At 42.1% G+C, this 17,325-nt stretch overlaps 3 protein-coding genes across 5 annotated transcripts; 1 reads left to right on the top strand and 2 right to left on the bottom strand.

Moving 5' to 3' along the window:
• Positions 1-355: 355 nt before the first annotated feature.
• Positions 356-3,107, bottom strand: RB195_001541 (uncharacterized protein; the record flags this gene model as incomplete). Of its 3 annotated transcripts, none has more annotated exons than XM_064198376.1 (3): positions 356-659; positions 717-886; positions 2,700-3,107. In XM_064198376.1, the coding sequence occupies 3 exons, from the start codon at positions 3,105-3,107 to the stop codon at positions 356-358; spliced, it is 882 nt and encodes a 293-aa protein (XP_064054256.1). The 3 variants fall into 3 exon arrangements, with proteins under 3 accessions (XP_064054256.1, XP_064054258.1, XP_064054257.1); XM_064198377.1 differs by lacking the exon at positions 2,700-3,107 and adding an exon at positions 1,271-1,354; XM_064198375.1 differs by lacking the exons at positions 356-659; positions 717-886 and having other exon boundaries at positions 2,664-3,107.
• A 3,401-nt stretch (positions 3,108-6,508) lies between these two features.
• On the top strand, positions 6,509-7,438 carry RB195_001540 (uncharacterized protein; the record flags this gene model as incomplete). Its single annotated transcript, XM_064198374.1, has 4 exons — positions 6,509-6,656; positions 6,921-7,027; positions 7,104-7,200; positions 7,356-7,438. 4 exons carry the CDS (start codon positions 6,509-6,511, stop codon positions 7,436-7,438), a joined length of 435 nt encoding a protein of 144 aa, XP_064054255.1.
• A 153-nt stretch (positions 7,439-7,591) lies between these two features.
• RB195_001539 (uncharacterized protein) lies at positions 7,592-16,052 on the bottom strand (the record flags this gene model as incomplete). Its single annotated transcript, XM_064198373.1, has 8 exons — positions 7,592-7,705; positions 7,766-7,843; positions 8,005-8,092; positions 8,148-8,220; positions 8,741-8,848; positions 8,962-9,055; positions 9,781-9,885; positions 15,861-16,052. 8 exons carry the CDS (start codon positions 16,050-16,052, stop codon positions 7,592-7,594), a joined length of 852 nt encoding a protein of 283 aa, XP_064054254.1.
• Positions 16,053-17,325: the final 1,273 nt, after the last annotated feature.

Below are 17,325 nucleotides of genomic sequence, written 5' to 3'. Positions count from 1 at the left end.
CCGTGAACAGCTTCGGCGATATAGTATCGCCTTGTCGTATCCCCTTTCCAATGGGTATGGTGAGAGGGCAGTGGAAAAGCTGTATCTTAGTCGTGCATCGATCGTAGCAATTGGCTAATGTCCTCACATACGACGTGACCACACCTTTATCGACCAGCGCTGACAGTGCATTCGTGGTGAACACTCTTGAACACTTTGATAGCACGATCTTGGTGAACACTTTGTATAGCACGCTCAGAAAGCATATCGGACTGTAGTTCCGAAGGTCCTCCCCGTCACCTTTCTTATGGATAAGAACTGCTCGCGAGCTCTTCTACTGGTCTGGGATCCTTTCACCAGCCCGAAGAAAGTCTGCTTATATAAAATCAGGTTCGAAGGCTGTGCCAGGTTCCATGCTCTTGATAGCGACTCGTACTTCCGAAGGGAGTATCCGTGGTGGAGCTTTATCAGTGGGGATGATCGGGCTTGACACAGGAGTTGATGAACGGAAAAGGTTCGAGTAGAACCTCTCCGTAATGATTTCCATCTCATGACGAGAAGACGTGCGAGTCCCGTCTTCCCTCAGCAAGGCTGCTAGCGGAATATTATATTCGCGGAGATCCTTGCGGCACTTCTTTAGACTCGTTCTTCTTTGTGCTGCTTCCAGAATCTTCTTCTGCCTGTATTTCAAAAGATCCTCTTGCAACGCTTTTCTGCAGCTAGTGTTTACTACTAACCGCTCAATGTGCGATGCATTCGAATCAAGCCTCAAAGCCCTTCTTCTTTCCAACAATTCCTTGGTGGTCTTCGAAATTCGATCCAAGTTTGTCGTGCGCAGCTTCGAGGCACGCTCAGCCCAGGCTCGTAGTCTTCTGAGCAGTATCTCATAGTCCACGTTTGGGTCCTCCTCGATGTGTTAGTCATCTTGGATAAGGAGTCCTCGAGTACACAATCGTCTATACGACTTCTTTTCTCCTTCGTTGCCGATAGCAGATGTTCTTTTCTATCGCGTGGCTAAGCCGTATTTTCGCACGATGGAGACGGTGATCAGAACCACTACAAAAGGATGGTACTACGGAGAGTTCTTATAAAAACAAGCATCAATTAAGCGGAACGGGTGCTGGCCGAATTTGATGAAACGTTTAAAAGGATCGGTCTTTGGCTGAACCTAGACACGACGATGTTTATGAATAACGAATGGGTTTCTGATGCCCTATTCACGCTCAACGGAAACGAACATATCCGAATGCTCCAACTATGTATATCTATTTCGGGAAATCAACATGATGACCTCCGAGCTGGGAGCAGAAGGAAATCGTGCGGCTTGGGGAGCATTCAAGAGCATCGATGATGTAGTGAAGAGGACCAAGAACATCCGGCTACATGCTCACCTTTTCAACACCACCGCTCTTCCTGCCTTAAATTACGCTTCAGAAACATGGGCGTTTTGCAAGCAGGGTGAAAATGCGATCAGCGTCATAGAACGCGGAGTTGAAAGGGTGATGCTAGGAGTATCCCGTTTCACGCAAGTGAGGGACGGGATTCGAATTTTTCTCCTAAGTCACTGATCGAAGATTCAGAGACGCTGCCGCGTTTGCCAAGGAAAGTCAAATAAGGTGGGCCGGACACGTGATGCACTTCAACGACAACCGTTGGAGCAGAGCCGTGAGCGACTGGGTTCCCCGCGATATTGAGCGCACTACAGGAAGATTGCCGACCCGATGGTCAGACCTCTTTACGAAGTTCTTCAAAGAAAAGTACGACGTTCTTCGAGTTCCTCGCGAGAAGAGATGCCACTGAGCAACACCTGCACGCGATTGAAAAAATGGAAGTATTAGTGCCCGCTCGAGCAAATCGATGAACAAGGGGCGCGCAGGTGATACAGGTGATACACAGGTCGCATTTCAGCAGTCAGAGGCAACATCCACAGCAGGGAAGGTATCTAACCTTTTGTTTGAATTTGGACCGGGAGACTTGAGAGAGCTAAGAATGCTACTAGATGAGCGCCAGATGTACAACTATCGACGCTTTACGTCTGTAGTTCACCTGGACCTTCTAGTTCTGCTACAAGAAAGAGCTCGAAGAACTGAACGCGGAGGACGAAGTCGTCGCCATCGGTATGTCCGGATCATCCGATAACACATATACGTGATGCTAAAATATTCATGTTTCATCTCTTAAGATAGCATTGCAAAGTTTTTTTTGAGTTTCAGGAGATTCCAGTAAACGGAAAAAATGCAGAATTCATTCATCAAGATTTAACCAAGAAACATCCAGAACTTTATGTTGATACCCTAAATGAACGTATTTGGGTGAACTGAAACCAACCAGAATGAACGACTGTCACCTTAGAAATTGGGTTATGGATAGGTAGATGATAAAAGGAAGAATAGCTACTATTTGCAAAGAAAAGGCAGCGAGTACTCTTTACTGACTGCAATAGCCTAATGATCACAGATGCGCGGCCGGTGGTCAGCTGATGAGAACGAGTCTTTGAAAACGCATCACTCAAGCAGTAGTGAGTTTTAACTCGATTCCTTTATTCACATTTATACCGCATTCCATTCATTTATATATTTTTACCTTTATACATCATAACATTTCTCATGTATTAGGATGTTCGGAAAGTGTCTGCCAAAATACGGCAAAATTTCAAAACAACACAACTTTTTAACAACATTTCATTATTTGACGAAATAATCTCCATCAACATCGACAACCTTCTGCCAACGTCTCACAAGATCACAGATTCCTTTGGCACAGAACTGCGGCGACTTGGAGGCGAAGAAAGCCCGGTCATTTTCGAGGTGGTCACGATCATCGTAGCGCTTCTCTTCAGGGTGATGCTGAAGCGATCGGAAGAGGTGGTAGTCACTCGGGGCCAGGTCCAGGCTGTACGGTGGGTGCGGTAGAACTTCCCATCCGATCTCCAGAAATTTCTGGAAAGCCTTCTTCGCGATGTGAGGGCGCGCATTATCGTGCAGCAGACGAACGTTGTTGTTGACCTCGTCAGTAACTGTCGTGCTGTCCGGCAGCAGTTCGAAACGGTAGATTCCATGAACTCCCCACCAGACGCTCAACATTACCTTCTTCTCATGGATTTCACCTTTCACGAAAGGATCCGGCATTTGATCGCCAGCGCATCACGCACGTTTGTGGGTTTGTGGTTGACGTAGAGGACCGATTTTTATCTCCAGTGATAATGGCGTCCAGCCAGTCGAATCCGCGGCTTCTGGAGAGCAGCTGAGTGCAGATGTCCCGGCGTCTCTGGCGGTTGCCGTCGCTCAATGCAAGTGGGGGCCACTGACCGAGCTTTTTCACCATTCCGAGAGATGGCAGTCCATTGCTCACGGTGGACAGCGAACAGCAAAGACTGGCAGCAAAATACCGCACACCTTCATATGGATGCTGCTCCGCCGGATTCTTCGGTTCTTCGAACAATATTGCAGTCGGTCGACCAGAGCGAGGCTCATCTTCGAGTTTCTTGTTTCCGGCTTTGAAGCGCTGGAACCAGGCGCACACAGACCGCTCAGAAGGAGCTTCAGCGCCGAATATTTGGCGTATATAAGTTTCGATGGGCTTCAGCAGCGGGGTGGCCAGATTCGAACTCGTAAAGGAGTACGTGTCGAATATGGGAGGAATGTTCGGCCACTATAGGATGAAATAGGCGAGGAAAAGGGAGCCAGATATGTTACTTGTATACAGGCGGTAGTGTCATTATATAATATATTTAAAACGGGAACTTCCACAACATTTCAAAAAATCTGCGCTACTGCGAAATCTTCGGCAGATACTTTCCGAACACCCTAATATATCATGTATATGTAATGTACCATTTGATTTATTTAGCATGATTTAAGCAGATTCTTTATAAAGATAATACGAATTTTTATCCGCGAATTTTATCCGTGAATTTTCGTGCGAGGAGGGCTGCTTTGACAAGTAAAAAATCGGCCACATCACACACACACACATGTACAACATGTACACATATACACATGCATGTGCACTTGCATGCAGTTATTGAAGAAAAATCATATTGTAGAAATTAACTCATCTATGGATCATTCCAGTCGTTATATGTAACAGACTCATGGTGTTAACTGAACGGCAGACTCAATGTTGGATGGATCATGGGTCTTTGTAATCTAAGGAAAGTATTTGCTGAGAAAATAATTTGTGGAAGTGGAGACTCTTTACTGTTTTATTAATTTTATTCCATTCGCTCTGAATCTAATGCTACGAATGCGGCTTGAATTTGGCAGCCAGAATGTTAGCCTTAAAGGCATCACCCCACGAATCTGGGGAGGTATGGATTTCCGATAGCTAAAGACTGTACGGGGTCGTAGATTGCAGAAGTGGGTGGTATAACGCTCATTTTTTTCTAATTGCCGTAAAAACGGCCCGGAAGTTGCAGCGCGTGCAAAAGGGTGGCGCGCTCCAATAGAACATCGAGCATTCCGAGACGCTGTTTTCTACGAGTTCTGTATTTATATGATTATATTACAACGAGAATATGCACTTCAAAAGAATAGAAACCATTCCCTTGACGTCTTTTTTTTTTGGTTTTGCATCAAGCGAATTAATAATAAAATTTAACATAGTTGTCACTGTGGTCTTGCGCTGGAACAAAGCTAGAAGAAATATAAAGCACACAGAAGGCGACCTTCTTCTTGATCAAAACAGGAAAACTATACAGTTACGAACGATATTGAGAAGGAAACACATTCATTCTTATACTGAATTTTCATTTAACTGGAACATTGTGGTGCTGCTAATATTACCTAGTAATATCCAAGCGGGACCATAAAACTCGTGAAAATTGGAGCTGATAAACTAACATGGATTCGCAAAGAGAGAAAAGAAACTTGAAAAAAACTGAAAAGAAAGAGCCATTCATTAATTTCATTATCAAGTACGTACATTCGCGGATACTTGTTAAGTGTCATGTAGCAGGCTGGTACAAACTCTCATGAAAATTTACCGTGAACACAGGCAGAAGAGAATGACGATTTGATTGTTTGCCTCGTCCTATCGTCAACGTGACAACTCACAAATTCTTTTTCAACTCTCAGCTGTATCCAGGAATTTGGGAAATTTACCCTTATTCCCTCAACAAGAAACAGCAATATCGGTTCAACGGAGCCGAAGAAAGGAAGGAATGGGCTTCAAGAAAAAAAAAACTGAAGAAAGAGGAATTTGTGATGTTCGATGAGTGGCCCATAAGCTTCTTATTGGTATACAAACTAAAAGAATTAGAATTAATCCGCCTGTATCTGTTATCCTAGGATTCCCAATCTTATGTGACTGCTTGTGCCTATTGTTAACTGTGCCTTCGTCACTCGTTTCCAGGAATTATCCAACACAAAAAAGTAGTTCGGAGCAGCTGTGGCATCTCCATCCATGCTCTCTTTCATTTGTACTTACTCCGTCACTCGCACAGTACCAGTAAAAGAGTGGATCTCAGTGTGTATGTGTGCTTATCACCGGCAAACATTACAACCTCCTCTACTGTACAGTAGTGCGCGCAAATTTCCCAAATAATTATCTCATGACTTGCTCTCTGGGTGAACTTTTCCTTTACATATTTTCAATGATCTCCAGTCATCTAACTAATGTAAATACATAAAAAAGAAATATTAAGCATTAGCATACAGATTTTTTCCATAGAAATAATCTTCAACGACAACATCAAAGTTCATGCCAGTTGATGGGTGCAATAACAAGTAACGTGACGGGTACTCACGCTTCATCCCTCAGAAGCTCAAGTGCAGAAAAAAAGGCGGAAAAGAAGCGAGCAATACTGTTCTACTGTGTGCACCCACCCCAATCCTAGTGCCTATATAAACATGTGCCAAGAGATCGAACTCTATTCCCAGTCTTCATTCATCCCACAGAATCCCATTAACTAATAAAGGCATAATCTTTTCTTTTATTTCAGTTGTCTTGTTTTCCCACCTATCAACATGCTGACAACTACGGGTTCGAGTATTCGAAAACTCGAGAAGGTCACGAATTCTAAAAATTGAATAATCCAGCATTTGAACACTCTAGAAGCACACGATCAAGGAGTTCTCGGGCAACTCAGCACCGGGACAAAAATAAGCTCTGATATGATTTTTTCGACAGATTTTGACTGCAGTAGAGCAGTAATATTCGAAAATATCTGTGCACAGAAGCATAGCTGTTTTTCTACATACTCTCAACATCCTCAATGTTCTTAAAATGTCATAATTTATATGCACATCTAATAATAGGTTTTACTTTTCTAAAGCAGTTTCTAAAAGTCTTTCGTTTCCTCATTTACTTGAGCATAATTAATACCTTTGAGCTGTTTCCGACTAACTTCCCGAACCTGTGTACTTGCACGAAACTTCCAAATTCCAACATTTCGAGATCAATTCCTGTTCACTTCGCATAAAGGAAAGCAGTATACTGATAAGTGCGGTTGAATGTTTGACGAGACAGTATGATTTCATGCAAATTTTTAGTACATTACAGAAAAGGTCTCGTTTAACTTGCTGCCGCAATGCTGCCAATTTCAATAACTGTACTGTATGTAATAATTATCGCATCTGCTTCCACACAGCCGGATCAAGAACTATCGCGTGGACGCAGATCTGTCGCCGGCCTCTACCTCTGCGGGACATATCCGTTCCAATTCACTTCTCATTTTCGTAAGTGCACAGCTGTTTAATCCGTTAATTTTGGAGAATTGTTAGGTTTGAAAGGTTCTGAAGGTTTGGAGTTTATAGTCGGCTCCACGTATATTTAGCTGGTCGCGATACGCGCGTTCGATTGAAAGGGCGCATGGCGTTGATCGAGGAAGGGAGGGAGTGCGCGTGCGTGCATTACGCAGAGATGTGTGAGCTGCAGCGGACGCGTCGCGGTTGCCTCCATCAACATTAGACTGGATTTCTATTGAAAAATCATCTTTACAGCCTGTGGTCCGTGCATTAACTGCGGCGCCTGCACACTTTCATGTACCACTTCATATTACTGCCGATCATTTGATGTAAGCCTTGCATGCGTCAGCGGATGCTGCACGGTTCGTAATTTTTTCGACGCGAGTTTGATTTTTCGGCGATAGGTGTAATAACTCTAGTTGAAAAAGAGTACTTCAGACTACAAAAGTTGTCAAGACCTCGAGCGTTGTCTACTATGCACCGCCTCCGCCACCAGTAATTAAGACAGTATCTGTGGTGCAGAGAACATGTATCGGTATCTTTATTTCCATTTTGTTTCAATGTTATTTACAACTTTTTTGATTTTGTGTTTACATTCATATTTTAGTTCTACAACCTTTAGCACTGGAAGAAGGCGCCGATAAGTGTTGTGTGTCAATTTGTACCATAACAACAACTACCAATTTTTAGGGCCTTGCGTTAACTTGCAATGCCCACGCGGTTTCGTGTGTGGTCCTGCTAACGTTTGCTGCTCGTACCCGATTGGAAAGTAGTGAAGCTCGCTGGAAATCTTGAAATAGTATTGAAGTAGCAGCAATAAATATTTTTCTCGTGATTTTTTCCGACTCAAGAAGACTCGACTCATGAAGATACCGACCATTAGGAGAAATTTCTAGGCGTTTATCATAGCATTCTCTGCCTCTTCATCATGGATTATATGGTTTCCAGAAAAGTTTTACAGATCGAGTTTGATCATGTGGTTTGATCAGCTGCGTCCCATTTTGATCGGCAAATCGAGCGAATGGGATGTCCTTGAGTTCCTGCAACAAATTTAACTGAGTCAGTAACTGTCATGCAAATGTGCGAAGTTAACTGCATACTTGATATCCTCGTTTCCTCAACAACATTTGATTTGCATATGATGAAGCTTGGCAGACAAACCCTTGAATTTTGAATTCCTAAAAAGAAATGAGGAGAACTCGAAAACAATAGCGGTATCATGCACTACATAGACGTACGCGAGAAGATTCCTGTGAACTTAAAGAAGAAAAGCGGGAGAACGAGGTTTATTCACTAATTCACTATAATATTATTACTTGTTTTTAAACGATGACCCAACCTTAAGCAATTCGAGCGATTTACGCTTTTCCAGCATCTTACCAGCAATACCACGTCGCTGGTGCTGAAGAGCTACACTCAGAATATCTCTAAACTGTTCGACTATACGACAGATAGGTCTGATGATAAAATGGAGCGACTTACAGCTCGAGAACCGATTTTATGTCTGGGTCAAGTAGTCGCCATAGGGATCCATGTATGTCTTCACAAATGGCGGCTAAACATGCGTTTTTTAGAAGAAATCTAAGCGAGTAAGTAATTTGTTCTCTCCAATTTTAGGAAGAAAATGTTCTTGATGTAAATTAAAGGCGATTCTCTAAACTGTAAGAACTTTTGATGGACTAACGTGCAACACAGTGACGCTGGGTAGATAAGAGAAAACAAAAATTGTATTTTAAAAAAAAACTTTTGCTGGATCGAATTCCACTGCCCAACAGAAACAAAGATAGAGGAACAGTGGGTGGTATCAGGAGCTGCCTCATATGCACGCCGAAACCAGACACCGGATAGAGGTCGTGTCGGCAGCCTTCACAGAGCCGCTCAGATCACTTATCGTTAGACAATCCAGCAGTTGCATAAAATGCCCGGATTTGTCTCTTAAATCTAAATGTAAACCGGCGCAACGTAACAAACACGTCAAATTTCCATGTCGCGCGGCTATCGTGCAGCAAACGAACCGTTGCTGAAGTGTTAATACAAAGTAGAAGAATGTAGCAACACTTAAAGAACTACGGTACCGATGGCAGCTATTTCGGGCCTTTGTGGTGATCCAAGTGGATTTGAGAATTCAGGATCATCACGGTGACATACCGTACTCAGCGCGACTCCAGCAATCTTACCATTTTCTACAAATGCACGTTAATGACCAGACGACTGAGAAAAATCTACTGAAATAGATAGTTCGACTAAACCGAGAGAAAAAAAGAAAGAAGCTTCCTTTAGATTTCTGTTCACTTACCACCGCGACAAATCACTGAAAATGGTGTCAACAATGAAGAATCGAGCGTAGCATCGGCAAATGGACCAAATTCTTCTTCTGTTATGCTAGTTGCCTAAGGCAAAACATTGACAGGCCTCTATTAAATAAAGATAATTGTAACTAAATTATTAATCTTTAATTAAACTAAGAAAATGTTTCACAAGAAATTCGCGAATAATTAAATTAAAAGCATCACCCCACGAATCTGAGGTGGTGCAGATTTCAGGTGGAGTATTCGTATACGGGATGGGAGACTACGGAGAGGGAGGTGATTCCGTCCATTCCTTGCTAATTGCCGTAAAAAACGGTCCGGAAGATGCGGCGCCGCACAAGACTGACGCGCTCCAATCGAACCACTTGTACAAAATAGTGCGCCAAAACGAATGAAGCTGTATCTTCCGGGCCGTTTTTTACGGCAATTAGGAGGAAATGGACGGAATCAACCTCCTCTCCGTAGTCTCCCATCCCGTATACGAATACTCCACCTGAAATCTGCACCTCAGATTCGTGAGGTGATGCCTTTAAATTATGATTAATAAAGATACCTATAAGAACTATAATAAAGAACCATAATTGTCTTCAAAAAAAGAATAAATAATGACTTAATTGTAATTTTCATCTTTCAAATGTTTGAATGTTTGTGTTCCCGTCAAAAATTTTTCAATAAAGTAAAGCAAAATGGAAAAAAATCAACAACTCAATAACAATGACAAATAGAAATAGGATATAAAGAAAGTAGTCGAATTCCTTTCTTCCGTTTTTAAAATTTTCAAGGTTACGAAATAACAGTTAACTTACTACATTCATGGTTTCTTCTACAAGAAAATGTTTCATAAGAAATTCACGAATTTCCTCTCGATGATCAATGGTTGCGATAGAAATGTGAAAATTATCCATGGTAACCTAAAAAAATGGAACCATTTATCACCTTTATATATATATATATATATATATATATATATATATATATATATATATATGCAAAAAAAGCCTGAACGTCCGGCTAAAGTCGGACTTCAGACTTTTTTTGCTGTTCGCGTCGCTCGCCTTCATCGATCAATATGAAATAACAGTAGCGACATTTTTTGTAAAAATAGAATTGTTTTTTTTTCTATCAACGCTTTCTTCAATTTTTTTGCCCGAAAATTTAAGCATAGATGAAAGATTTTATGGGTTCCCCTAAACGCTCACTTCCACATTTGAACAAAAATCAAACTTGATTTTACATCCATGTTTCTCTCACATCTCCACAGTTTGGAAACATTATTCAAAGTATGAGTTTCTTCCGTTCTCAACTATTAAAGAATGATGTGCTAACATGAAATGTCATATCACTATCGTAGTGATAAAAATAACGTTCTACGTCAGATCGCGTAAACTGTTAGCCGCTATGTATTGTATTTAAGCAGCCGTTCACACGTGCGCTTCCCCCTTTTTGAAGAAAGGATGTTAACAGCATGGGGAGATATGCTGGGAAATAGACATGTGAAGGAAATATAGAAACCCATTCTACTGCGCTAGGACTTCCGCGCATCAATCCGACGCAGTGGAACCCGTCTTTCACCGCTTTATAGCTTTCTAGCATCGGCGCACCATTCCGACCCCATGGGACCCGTCCCACCCCATTTTACCGCTTTAGAGCTCCAGCGTCTCCCTCTCTTGTTGGGATTTCTTGACTGAGACACACATGCACAGACGCACACACGTGACAGAATACGCCCGTTATTATACAGCATGATACTTTGCAAATTTGGAAGTATACATCCACATAAAATTTTATTTACCCTCACTAACATATGAGAGAAACTAACTTACATTTTCAAAGCCAACAGACACGTTTTAACAGCTTTGGACAATGGTGAAGAGGTAGAGAGGTCGTCTATCAGGTGCATGGGGACGGTTAGGCACCTTACCGGTGCCATCATGGAGTATTTTCGTCTCTCACACACACACACACACACACACACACACACACACACACACACACACACACACACACATACACACACACACACGCACGCACACGCACACACGCACACGCACGCACACACACACACACACACACAGCTCGTTATTATATATCATGATATCATGCGCTATATAATGACGCGCTTAGTCCGTGTGCGTGCGTGCGTGCGTGCGTGCGTGTGTGTGTGTGTGTGTGTGTGTGTGTGTGTGTGTGTGTGTGTGTGAGTCACGAAATTCAAAAAAGGGGGTGCGACGGGTCCACCGGCGCAAGATACCTATAGAATGGGTTGCGACGGGTCCCGCGACGTCGGGTTGGCGCGCCGGCGCCAGATACCTATAAAAAGGGGTGCGATGGGTCCACCGGCGCCAGATACCTATAGAAGCGGGTGCGATGGGTCCCGCGGCGTTGGATTGGTGCCACGGCGCCAGACAACCATAGAAGAGGTTGCGACGGGTCCACCGGCGTCGGATTGGTGTTCCGGCACCAGATAGCTATAATATGGGGTGTGACGGGTCCACCGACTGCTGTGCCGGCGCCAGAAAGCTATAAAATGGTGTAAGACGGATCCACCGGCGTCGAAATGGTGCGTGATAACTTCGTGTGCAAGACGCAAAAGATAGATAGTCGCAACCGTTTCATATCCGTGGCAACTGGGCGCTTTGCTTTTCACCTTTACGACTCCTCCACGTGCCTATTTCCTCCTTCGTTCGCCTCAACTTGGTAGCATGTCGTTCTTAGAAAGTGGAAACCCGGATGCAAACGGCTGCTTTAATAGTAGCAAGATGTTTATGTGATCTGACGTGGAACGTTATCTTTATCAGTAGGACGATATCTTTCCAGTCATTTTATGCCATAATATCATTCTTTGATAATTGTGGGGGGAAAACAGGAGGAAAACCCAAATTTCGCGTGATACTTTTAAATTTTGTCTAGAATGTATTGGTATGGGTGTTTGGAGCTGAAGTTCGAATGTTCTCCAAATGTAGGACTGAAGCGTTGAGAAAGAAGACTATGAAATCTTTCGCTTTTAATTATAATATAAAAAAAAGAAAAATTGTTGGAGATACACAAGTCCAATTTCACAGAAAATGCCACTACCGTTAATTTTCGTTGATTAGTGGAGGGGAGCGAACCCCATAGAAAGTCTGAAGTCCGGCTTTAGCCGGACGTTAAGACTGGCATATATATATATAAGTTCTTAAATCATGTTCTATGCATGTACTGATAAATTTCTTTTTTTATATGTTGTAAGAAGTGCAATAAGTTCGCTAAACGAACTATTCGCAGTTCCAGACGCCTTTTACTTATTTTTATCTCAGTGGGAAGCTATGGTATTTCAATGACAAGATGTAATGTTACGTCCTGCCTATGCAGCCAGCACTACTCATGTGAACTCGTAAAACCGTGACGCTTCGTCTCTGACTATGGCTCGTGTCAAATCACCACAATGTGCAGCTTTACATTGTCCAAATTGCTACACATCCTACAAAATGTGCTCAGCACGTTTGCGAAACCCCAAAGTGTCAAAGTTTTATATAGCAACAGATCTTCTTAAAGTACAACATGTTAAAAGAAATACTAATGTCATCCATAATATTAATCATTCACGCACACTCTTAAAAGGTAAGGTCACACTTTTCCTCTGAAGAAAAGTTCGAAAGATATGTGATTGTCCTGGAACATTGATAAACCTCAGCGGTCTGAAAAATCGCTCCGAAAAATTTGAAAATACAACAATATATTTGCGAAAATCATTTAAACATTTTTCTAGGAGAAAGCACGCGAAGTTCCTTCCGACTTGCCTCAAATAACCTATTAACCTAAAGAAAAGCGCAAAGTTTATACTTAAATGGATCATTAACCAAAATAACTAGTACCACATGAACAAACAAAGGGGAATATTTAAAAAATACCTTCACGTGTCTTGAAAACAAAAATTCCTGGAAGTCCACCTTTAAGAACTGCCTGGTAATAAGGCTAATCAATGGAACACCCCGGGAGAGAGGTAGCGCACCTTCTTAGTGATTTTGCTAGGTCGACTATAAGTAACGTGAACTGCACGTGGGGGAAGCTTGTGTATTGATTCAGCTGGTATCCCAAAGAATGTCCAGCACCTGAGAGATTTTCGTTAGCGACCAAAAAACTAATAGATAATACCTCAACCGCAGAAATTTTTCCTAAACAACTATCGAGTACAGACGTGGACGTGAGAATCTCCCACGCATATCAAAACGTAGCGGCAACAAGCGTGAGAGAAATAGAAATATAAATAAAATAAACATTAGAACAAGAACAATATAATAAACAAAAGTAAAGAGAGGCTATAGAGGCAAAAATAATCATAATAACAGTGCTCAAAAATACTATTTCAACTTGAATCTTGAAACTACTTGTGAAAATAGGAAGTACATAATCGAAAATATGAGTGTGTTGATTTTCCAAAAACTCACGTTCCTTTAAAAAGCAGTTGAAACAAGGAGAAACATAATGATATTAAAATAAACAAAGGTTACATAAATGAGCCTCGTCCGTCAGTTTCTTTCACCAAGCACCAGTTTTTTTTTCTTGGTAAAAGCCAAAAAACACTCGCTACTTCTTATCCTTCCTCCACCTTCCACTTGCGTCAGAAGTGACCCGCTCAATTCTATAGTATTGTGTATTGATAAAATCAGTTCTCGAAAATCGACTCCTCGTGGTTGCTAGGAAGACAATAAAGCAGTTCGCTATAGTAATTTAACCGTAATTTTGATGAGTCCAAGTATTGTTAGCAGAGAGGAAGGAGATGGGAATGGTATGAATTGCTGTCAGCTTTTATGCGATTACGTAGACAACGTGAACATAAGCAACGTTTTTTTTTCAAGACTAGGACTAAAGTCTCTTAAAATTTGGCTAAACCGTGCTATTGGCAACTCACTTATTACTTGAATTCGCAGTGTTTGTATGAACGTGTGGTTAATCCATAGTGAATTTTTTAAGCATGAAGAGAAACCTGGTAACTGCACGAATTTACTAAGAAACTCAGGACAATTCCTAGTACGATGTTATTTATTGGAGATAAAGGCTTCCAAAAGCCTCTAGAATTTATGTTTTTTAAATGTATAATTCAAATTTTAAACAGAACCCAGGTAATTTTTTTTTCCTAGACGTTCCCCTATTTTCCTATCTAAAAGAAGTGCACTCGGAAGATTGGGAGCCGACTAGAGACCTCAGCGCAGGACACGCTGTCTCGTTATTGAGAAAAGAATGTGCTCCAGCTAAAGTTGTTTATGCGATAGCGAATTTGTAAGACCTCTCGCCTGCTTTTCGTCGAAGGGAAGAATATTTTTCAGAGGGAAAGACTCAACAAAAGAACAAATGCAGTGGCGAGAGAGAAGTCTGCAACTTCTCCACGTGGGTTGTTAAGCTAACGAGGATGCAGGAATAATGCTCACATGTTTTAGAAGAGGAATACATCTAAAACTATAGATGATTATCGTATTATCAGTACTATCAGTATTATCTCTTTTCTCGATGGCGTACTAGGAAACCTGGGATATTGTCAAGAGTGATATTCTTCATATTTCTTGGGATTTAAATACAGAAAGAAACATTTGAAAGAAGTCGTTAACGATTAAGCAGTGAGGGAACAAAATCGGCTAAGCATACGGGCCAGCCCTACGCACAAACAATCCGTGGATATTCCATTAACACTACAATTTTAGGAATCGTCTGCGGCCCTGCGATGACGACGTGCAACTGAGCGTCGAATAACTAATGTGCCGGCTCGGCTCTGCTCGGCCGCCCCTTCTTCCCGTTTCACCTAAACGCGCACTCGTATAGGGGAAAATCTCGAGCTACTGATTGTAGACGGCAATAAATCACGTCGACAAACATAATCTCGTATTCATAGCGCTTTTGCAGCCACCGTTAACATAAGAACAGAAAACAAATTGATATAGAACAGTGTTCTTCAGCTGGAAAACATGAGAATAACGAGGAGTTTTCGATACTATCAGGAAAGAGCTTAAGTAAATTAATAATAATTGGTAGGCGCTATGGTGTCAGGAACTACATTAAGCATCTTTTTTTGAAGAAATTCTTCAAAAGTGGAAAAGCAGAAAGAGAGACAAGATTTTCCTGGAGTATATGATTTAATTCGATGCATTTTTTTAATAGTGAATTTACTTCAAGATCAGAAGTCTTATAAGTCCATGATTTCATGATTAAAACCATTAATTCGACTCAAGGGTGCATAGTGCACAAATTAATTCGCTCAACTTTTTCTATTTCAAGGGTGGGATGAGGAAAATTTCTACAGCTACGTACGACTTGGAAATCTCCCCTCCCACTCTTTGAAAACGTTGAAAAATTTCCATTTCTTCCAGAAACTGTTAGAATTCTGTAAAGGAGGAAAAGGTGCATATTTCTAATTTGTGAAGCGCCAGATAAACAAGATATCTTCGTTTATCAACAAAACATTCGTAGAAGGTGACTACAGATTAGGGACGTCTGCAATCAACCGCGAGCTCACCGTGTTGAGCAGCACAACTGTAACTGGAGCACGGATGCCTCAGAAAGAGTAAATATTAGTTAAGATGGAGATTTGCAGCAGAAGAAAGTGAATAGTACGCCAAGTGACTATAAAAAGAAGTCAATGGGCGCAAACCTCGCAGCATCTTAGCGGAAGGACCACAGCAGCTGAGCAGCAAAAACGAAGGTAACAAGACGGTATGCAGTTGCTTACGTCTGCTGATGTGTTTCTGGGGATAGATATTTGTTAGGATTCCTTTAGTTACCATTCGCGCTCATAATTTTAGCCCTAAAAAAAGATTTCTGTCCAAAACACAATAATCTTTAAAATCCTTTTTTTTTTTTTGGGGGGGGGGGGGGAGAAGGAAAACAAAGGAAATGAAAAGCAGTGAAAACCCACCTGATTCGGTTTCCTGAATCTACGAATATTGATGCGAGGTTGTCGGATGGGAAATGAGGAAAAACATTTCAGGAAATTATTAGGATTTTCTGAGAGGGTACCACTGTGCGTGCTTAACAAAGGCTTACTCGTCGAAAGAAGCTTCCAGATTCCGGAAGCAGTCGATGGAGTGAAATGGGTAAGTAAGCCCATGGAAGTCTTCTTCAGACAATGAAACACACTCCAAAGGTGTTCGTTTTATTTGTCACGCTGATGGAATGTGAATTTGATGCAATTTATAAATTAAATATTCTCGGAATGTGTCCAACCCAGTTTTAACGTCTCTAACACGGCAAATGAAGCAACTTTCTGGTGACATTTCATCGGACTGTAGTGAAGTGTTGCAAAACAATGTCAAAATAGGGGCGTATGTTACTTCAAGAACTGTTATTGGCGCAATAAATGAACAAATAGCTGCTCTGAATATACGCGTCATTAGTGGCATTGGTTTCCATGGATTTGTAACAATGACGTGGAAGTTCCTCTCATATCCTGTTTTTCGGTGGTTCTCGCTTCATTTCTTCGAGTTTTGCTTGCCTGCACGACCGCGACGCAAACTCGTTCGCACCAATCGCGTCCTGCGCTCGTGCAACGTTGTATCATAACTCACGTCATTTATAGTTGGGTCAAAACGACATGAGGCATGGACGGTTGCGCAAGAGGCTGCGCTCGAAACGGTGCGGTGGAGCGCAGCGGTTGGAATCGAGGTGCGACCATGGCGAACTGCAGAGGTCCGTGGCGGTAGCGAGTAGCTTTCGCAACTGTACGTGCCTCATGTCGTTTTGACCCAATTATAATTCCGACCGCATCTCTCGGTCACATTCGAGGTACGTTAGGAAAAAAGCCGAAAGAGGAGTCTTTAGTTCCTCCCAAACAAGTGCTGACGTGATATATCTTGGAAAATCTGGTTAGTATTGAGTAGTATAAGAGACTTACGCACTATTCGCGGCAGCGGCACTGTACGTGCCTGTACGGTGCCGCTGCCGCGAATAGTGCGTGTCATTGTTTGTGCTTTGTCATTCTACGCATGAGTTAAAGTTCGGTTTTAGACCGCATTCGGTGTCTAGTCCGGTAGTGCTTGAAGGCAATGTACTACGAAATTGAGGGGGTGGGATCACCGCAAGGTATGGGATTTAGACATGGTATGAATAGAAACAAGGTATGAGATTTAGTTTCTAGGCATAGGCACAATCAAGCCCAATTTTCTCTAATCAGGCGCCTGCCTACGCTTTCCCTACCGCTCATTGGCAGACCCATATTCGCACTCGTGAACTACACTTCCAACACTATCTAATCGCGGAGAGACTCAAACAGTTCTCATGATTCCTTTCCGTGATATGCCACCTTTAATCATGTTCTCCCGATGTTCGTAATATGCGATTGGTGTGGTCCACCCAATGCCGAAGACGGTAGAGGTGTGGACATT

The sequence above is a fragment of the Necator americanus genome, chromosome IV (genome assembly GCF_031761385.1).
Source record: "Necator americanus strain Aroian chromosome IV, whole genome shotgun sequence".
Classification (NCBI taxonomy): Eukaryota; Metazoa; Nematoda; class Chromadorea; order Rhabditida; family Ancylostomatidae; genus Necator; species Necator americanus.
This window is presented reverse-complemented; position numbering and strand designations above follow the sequence as displayed.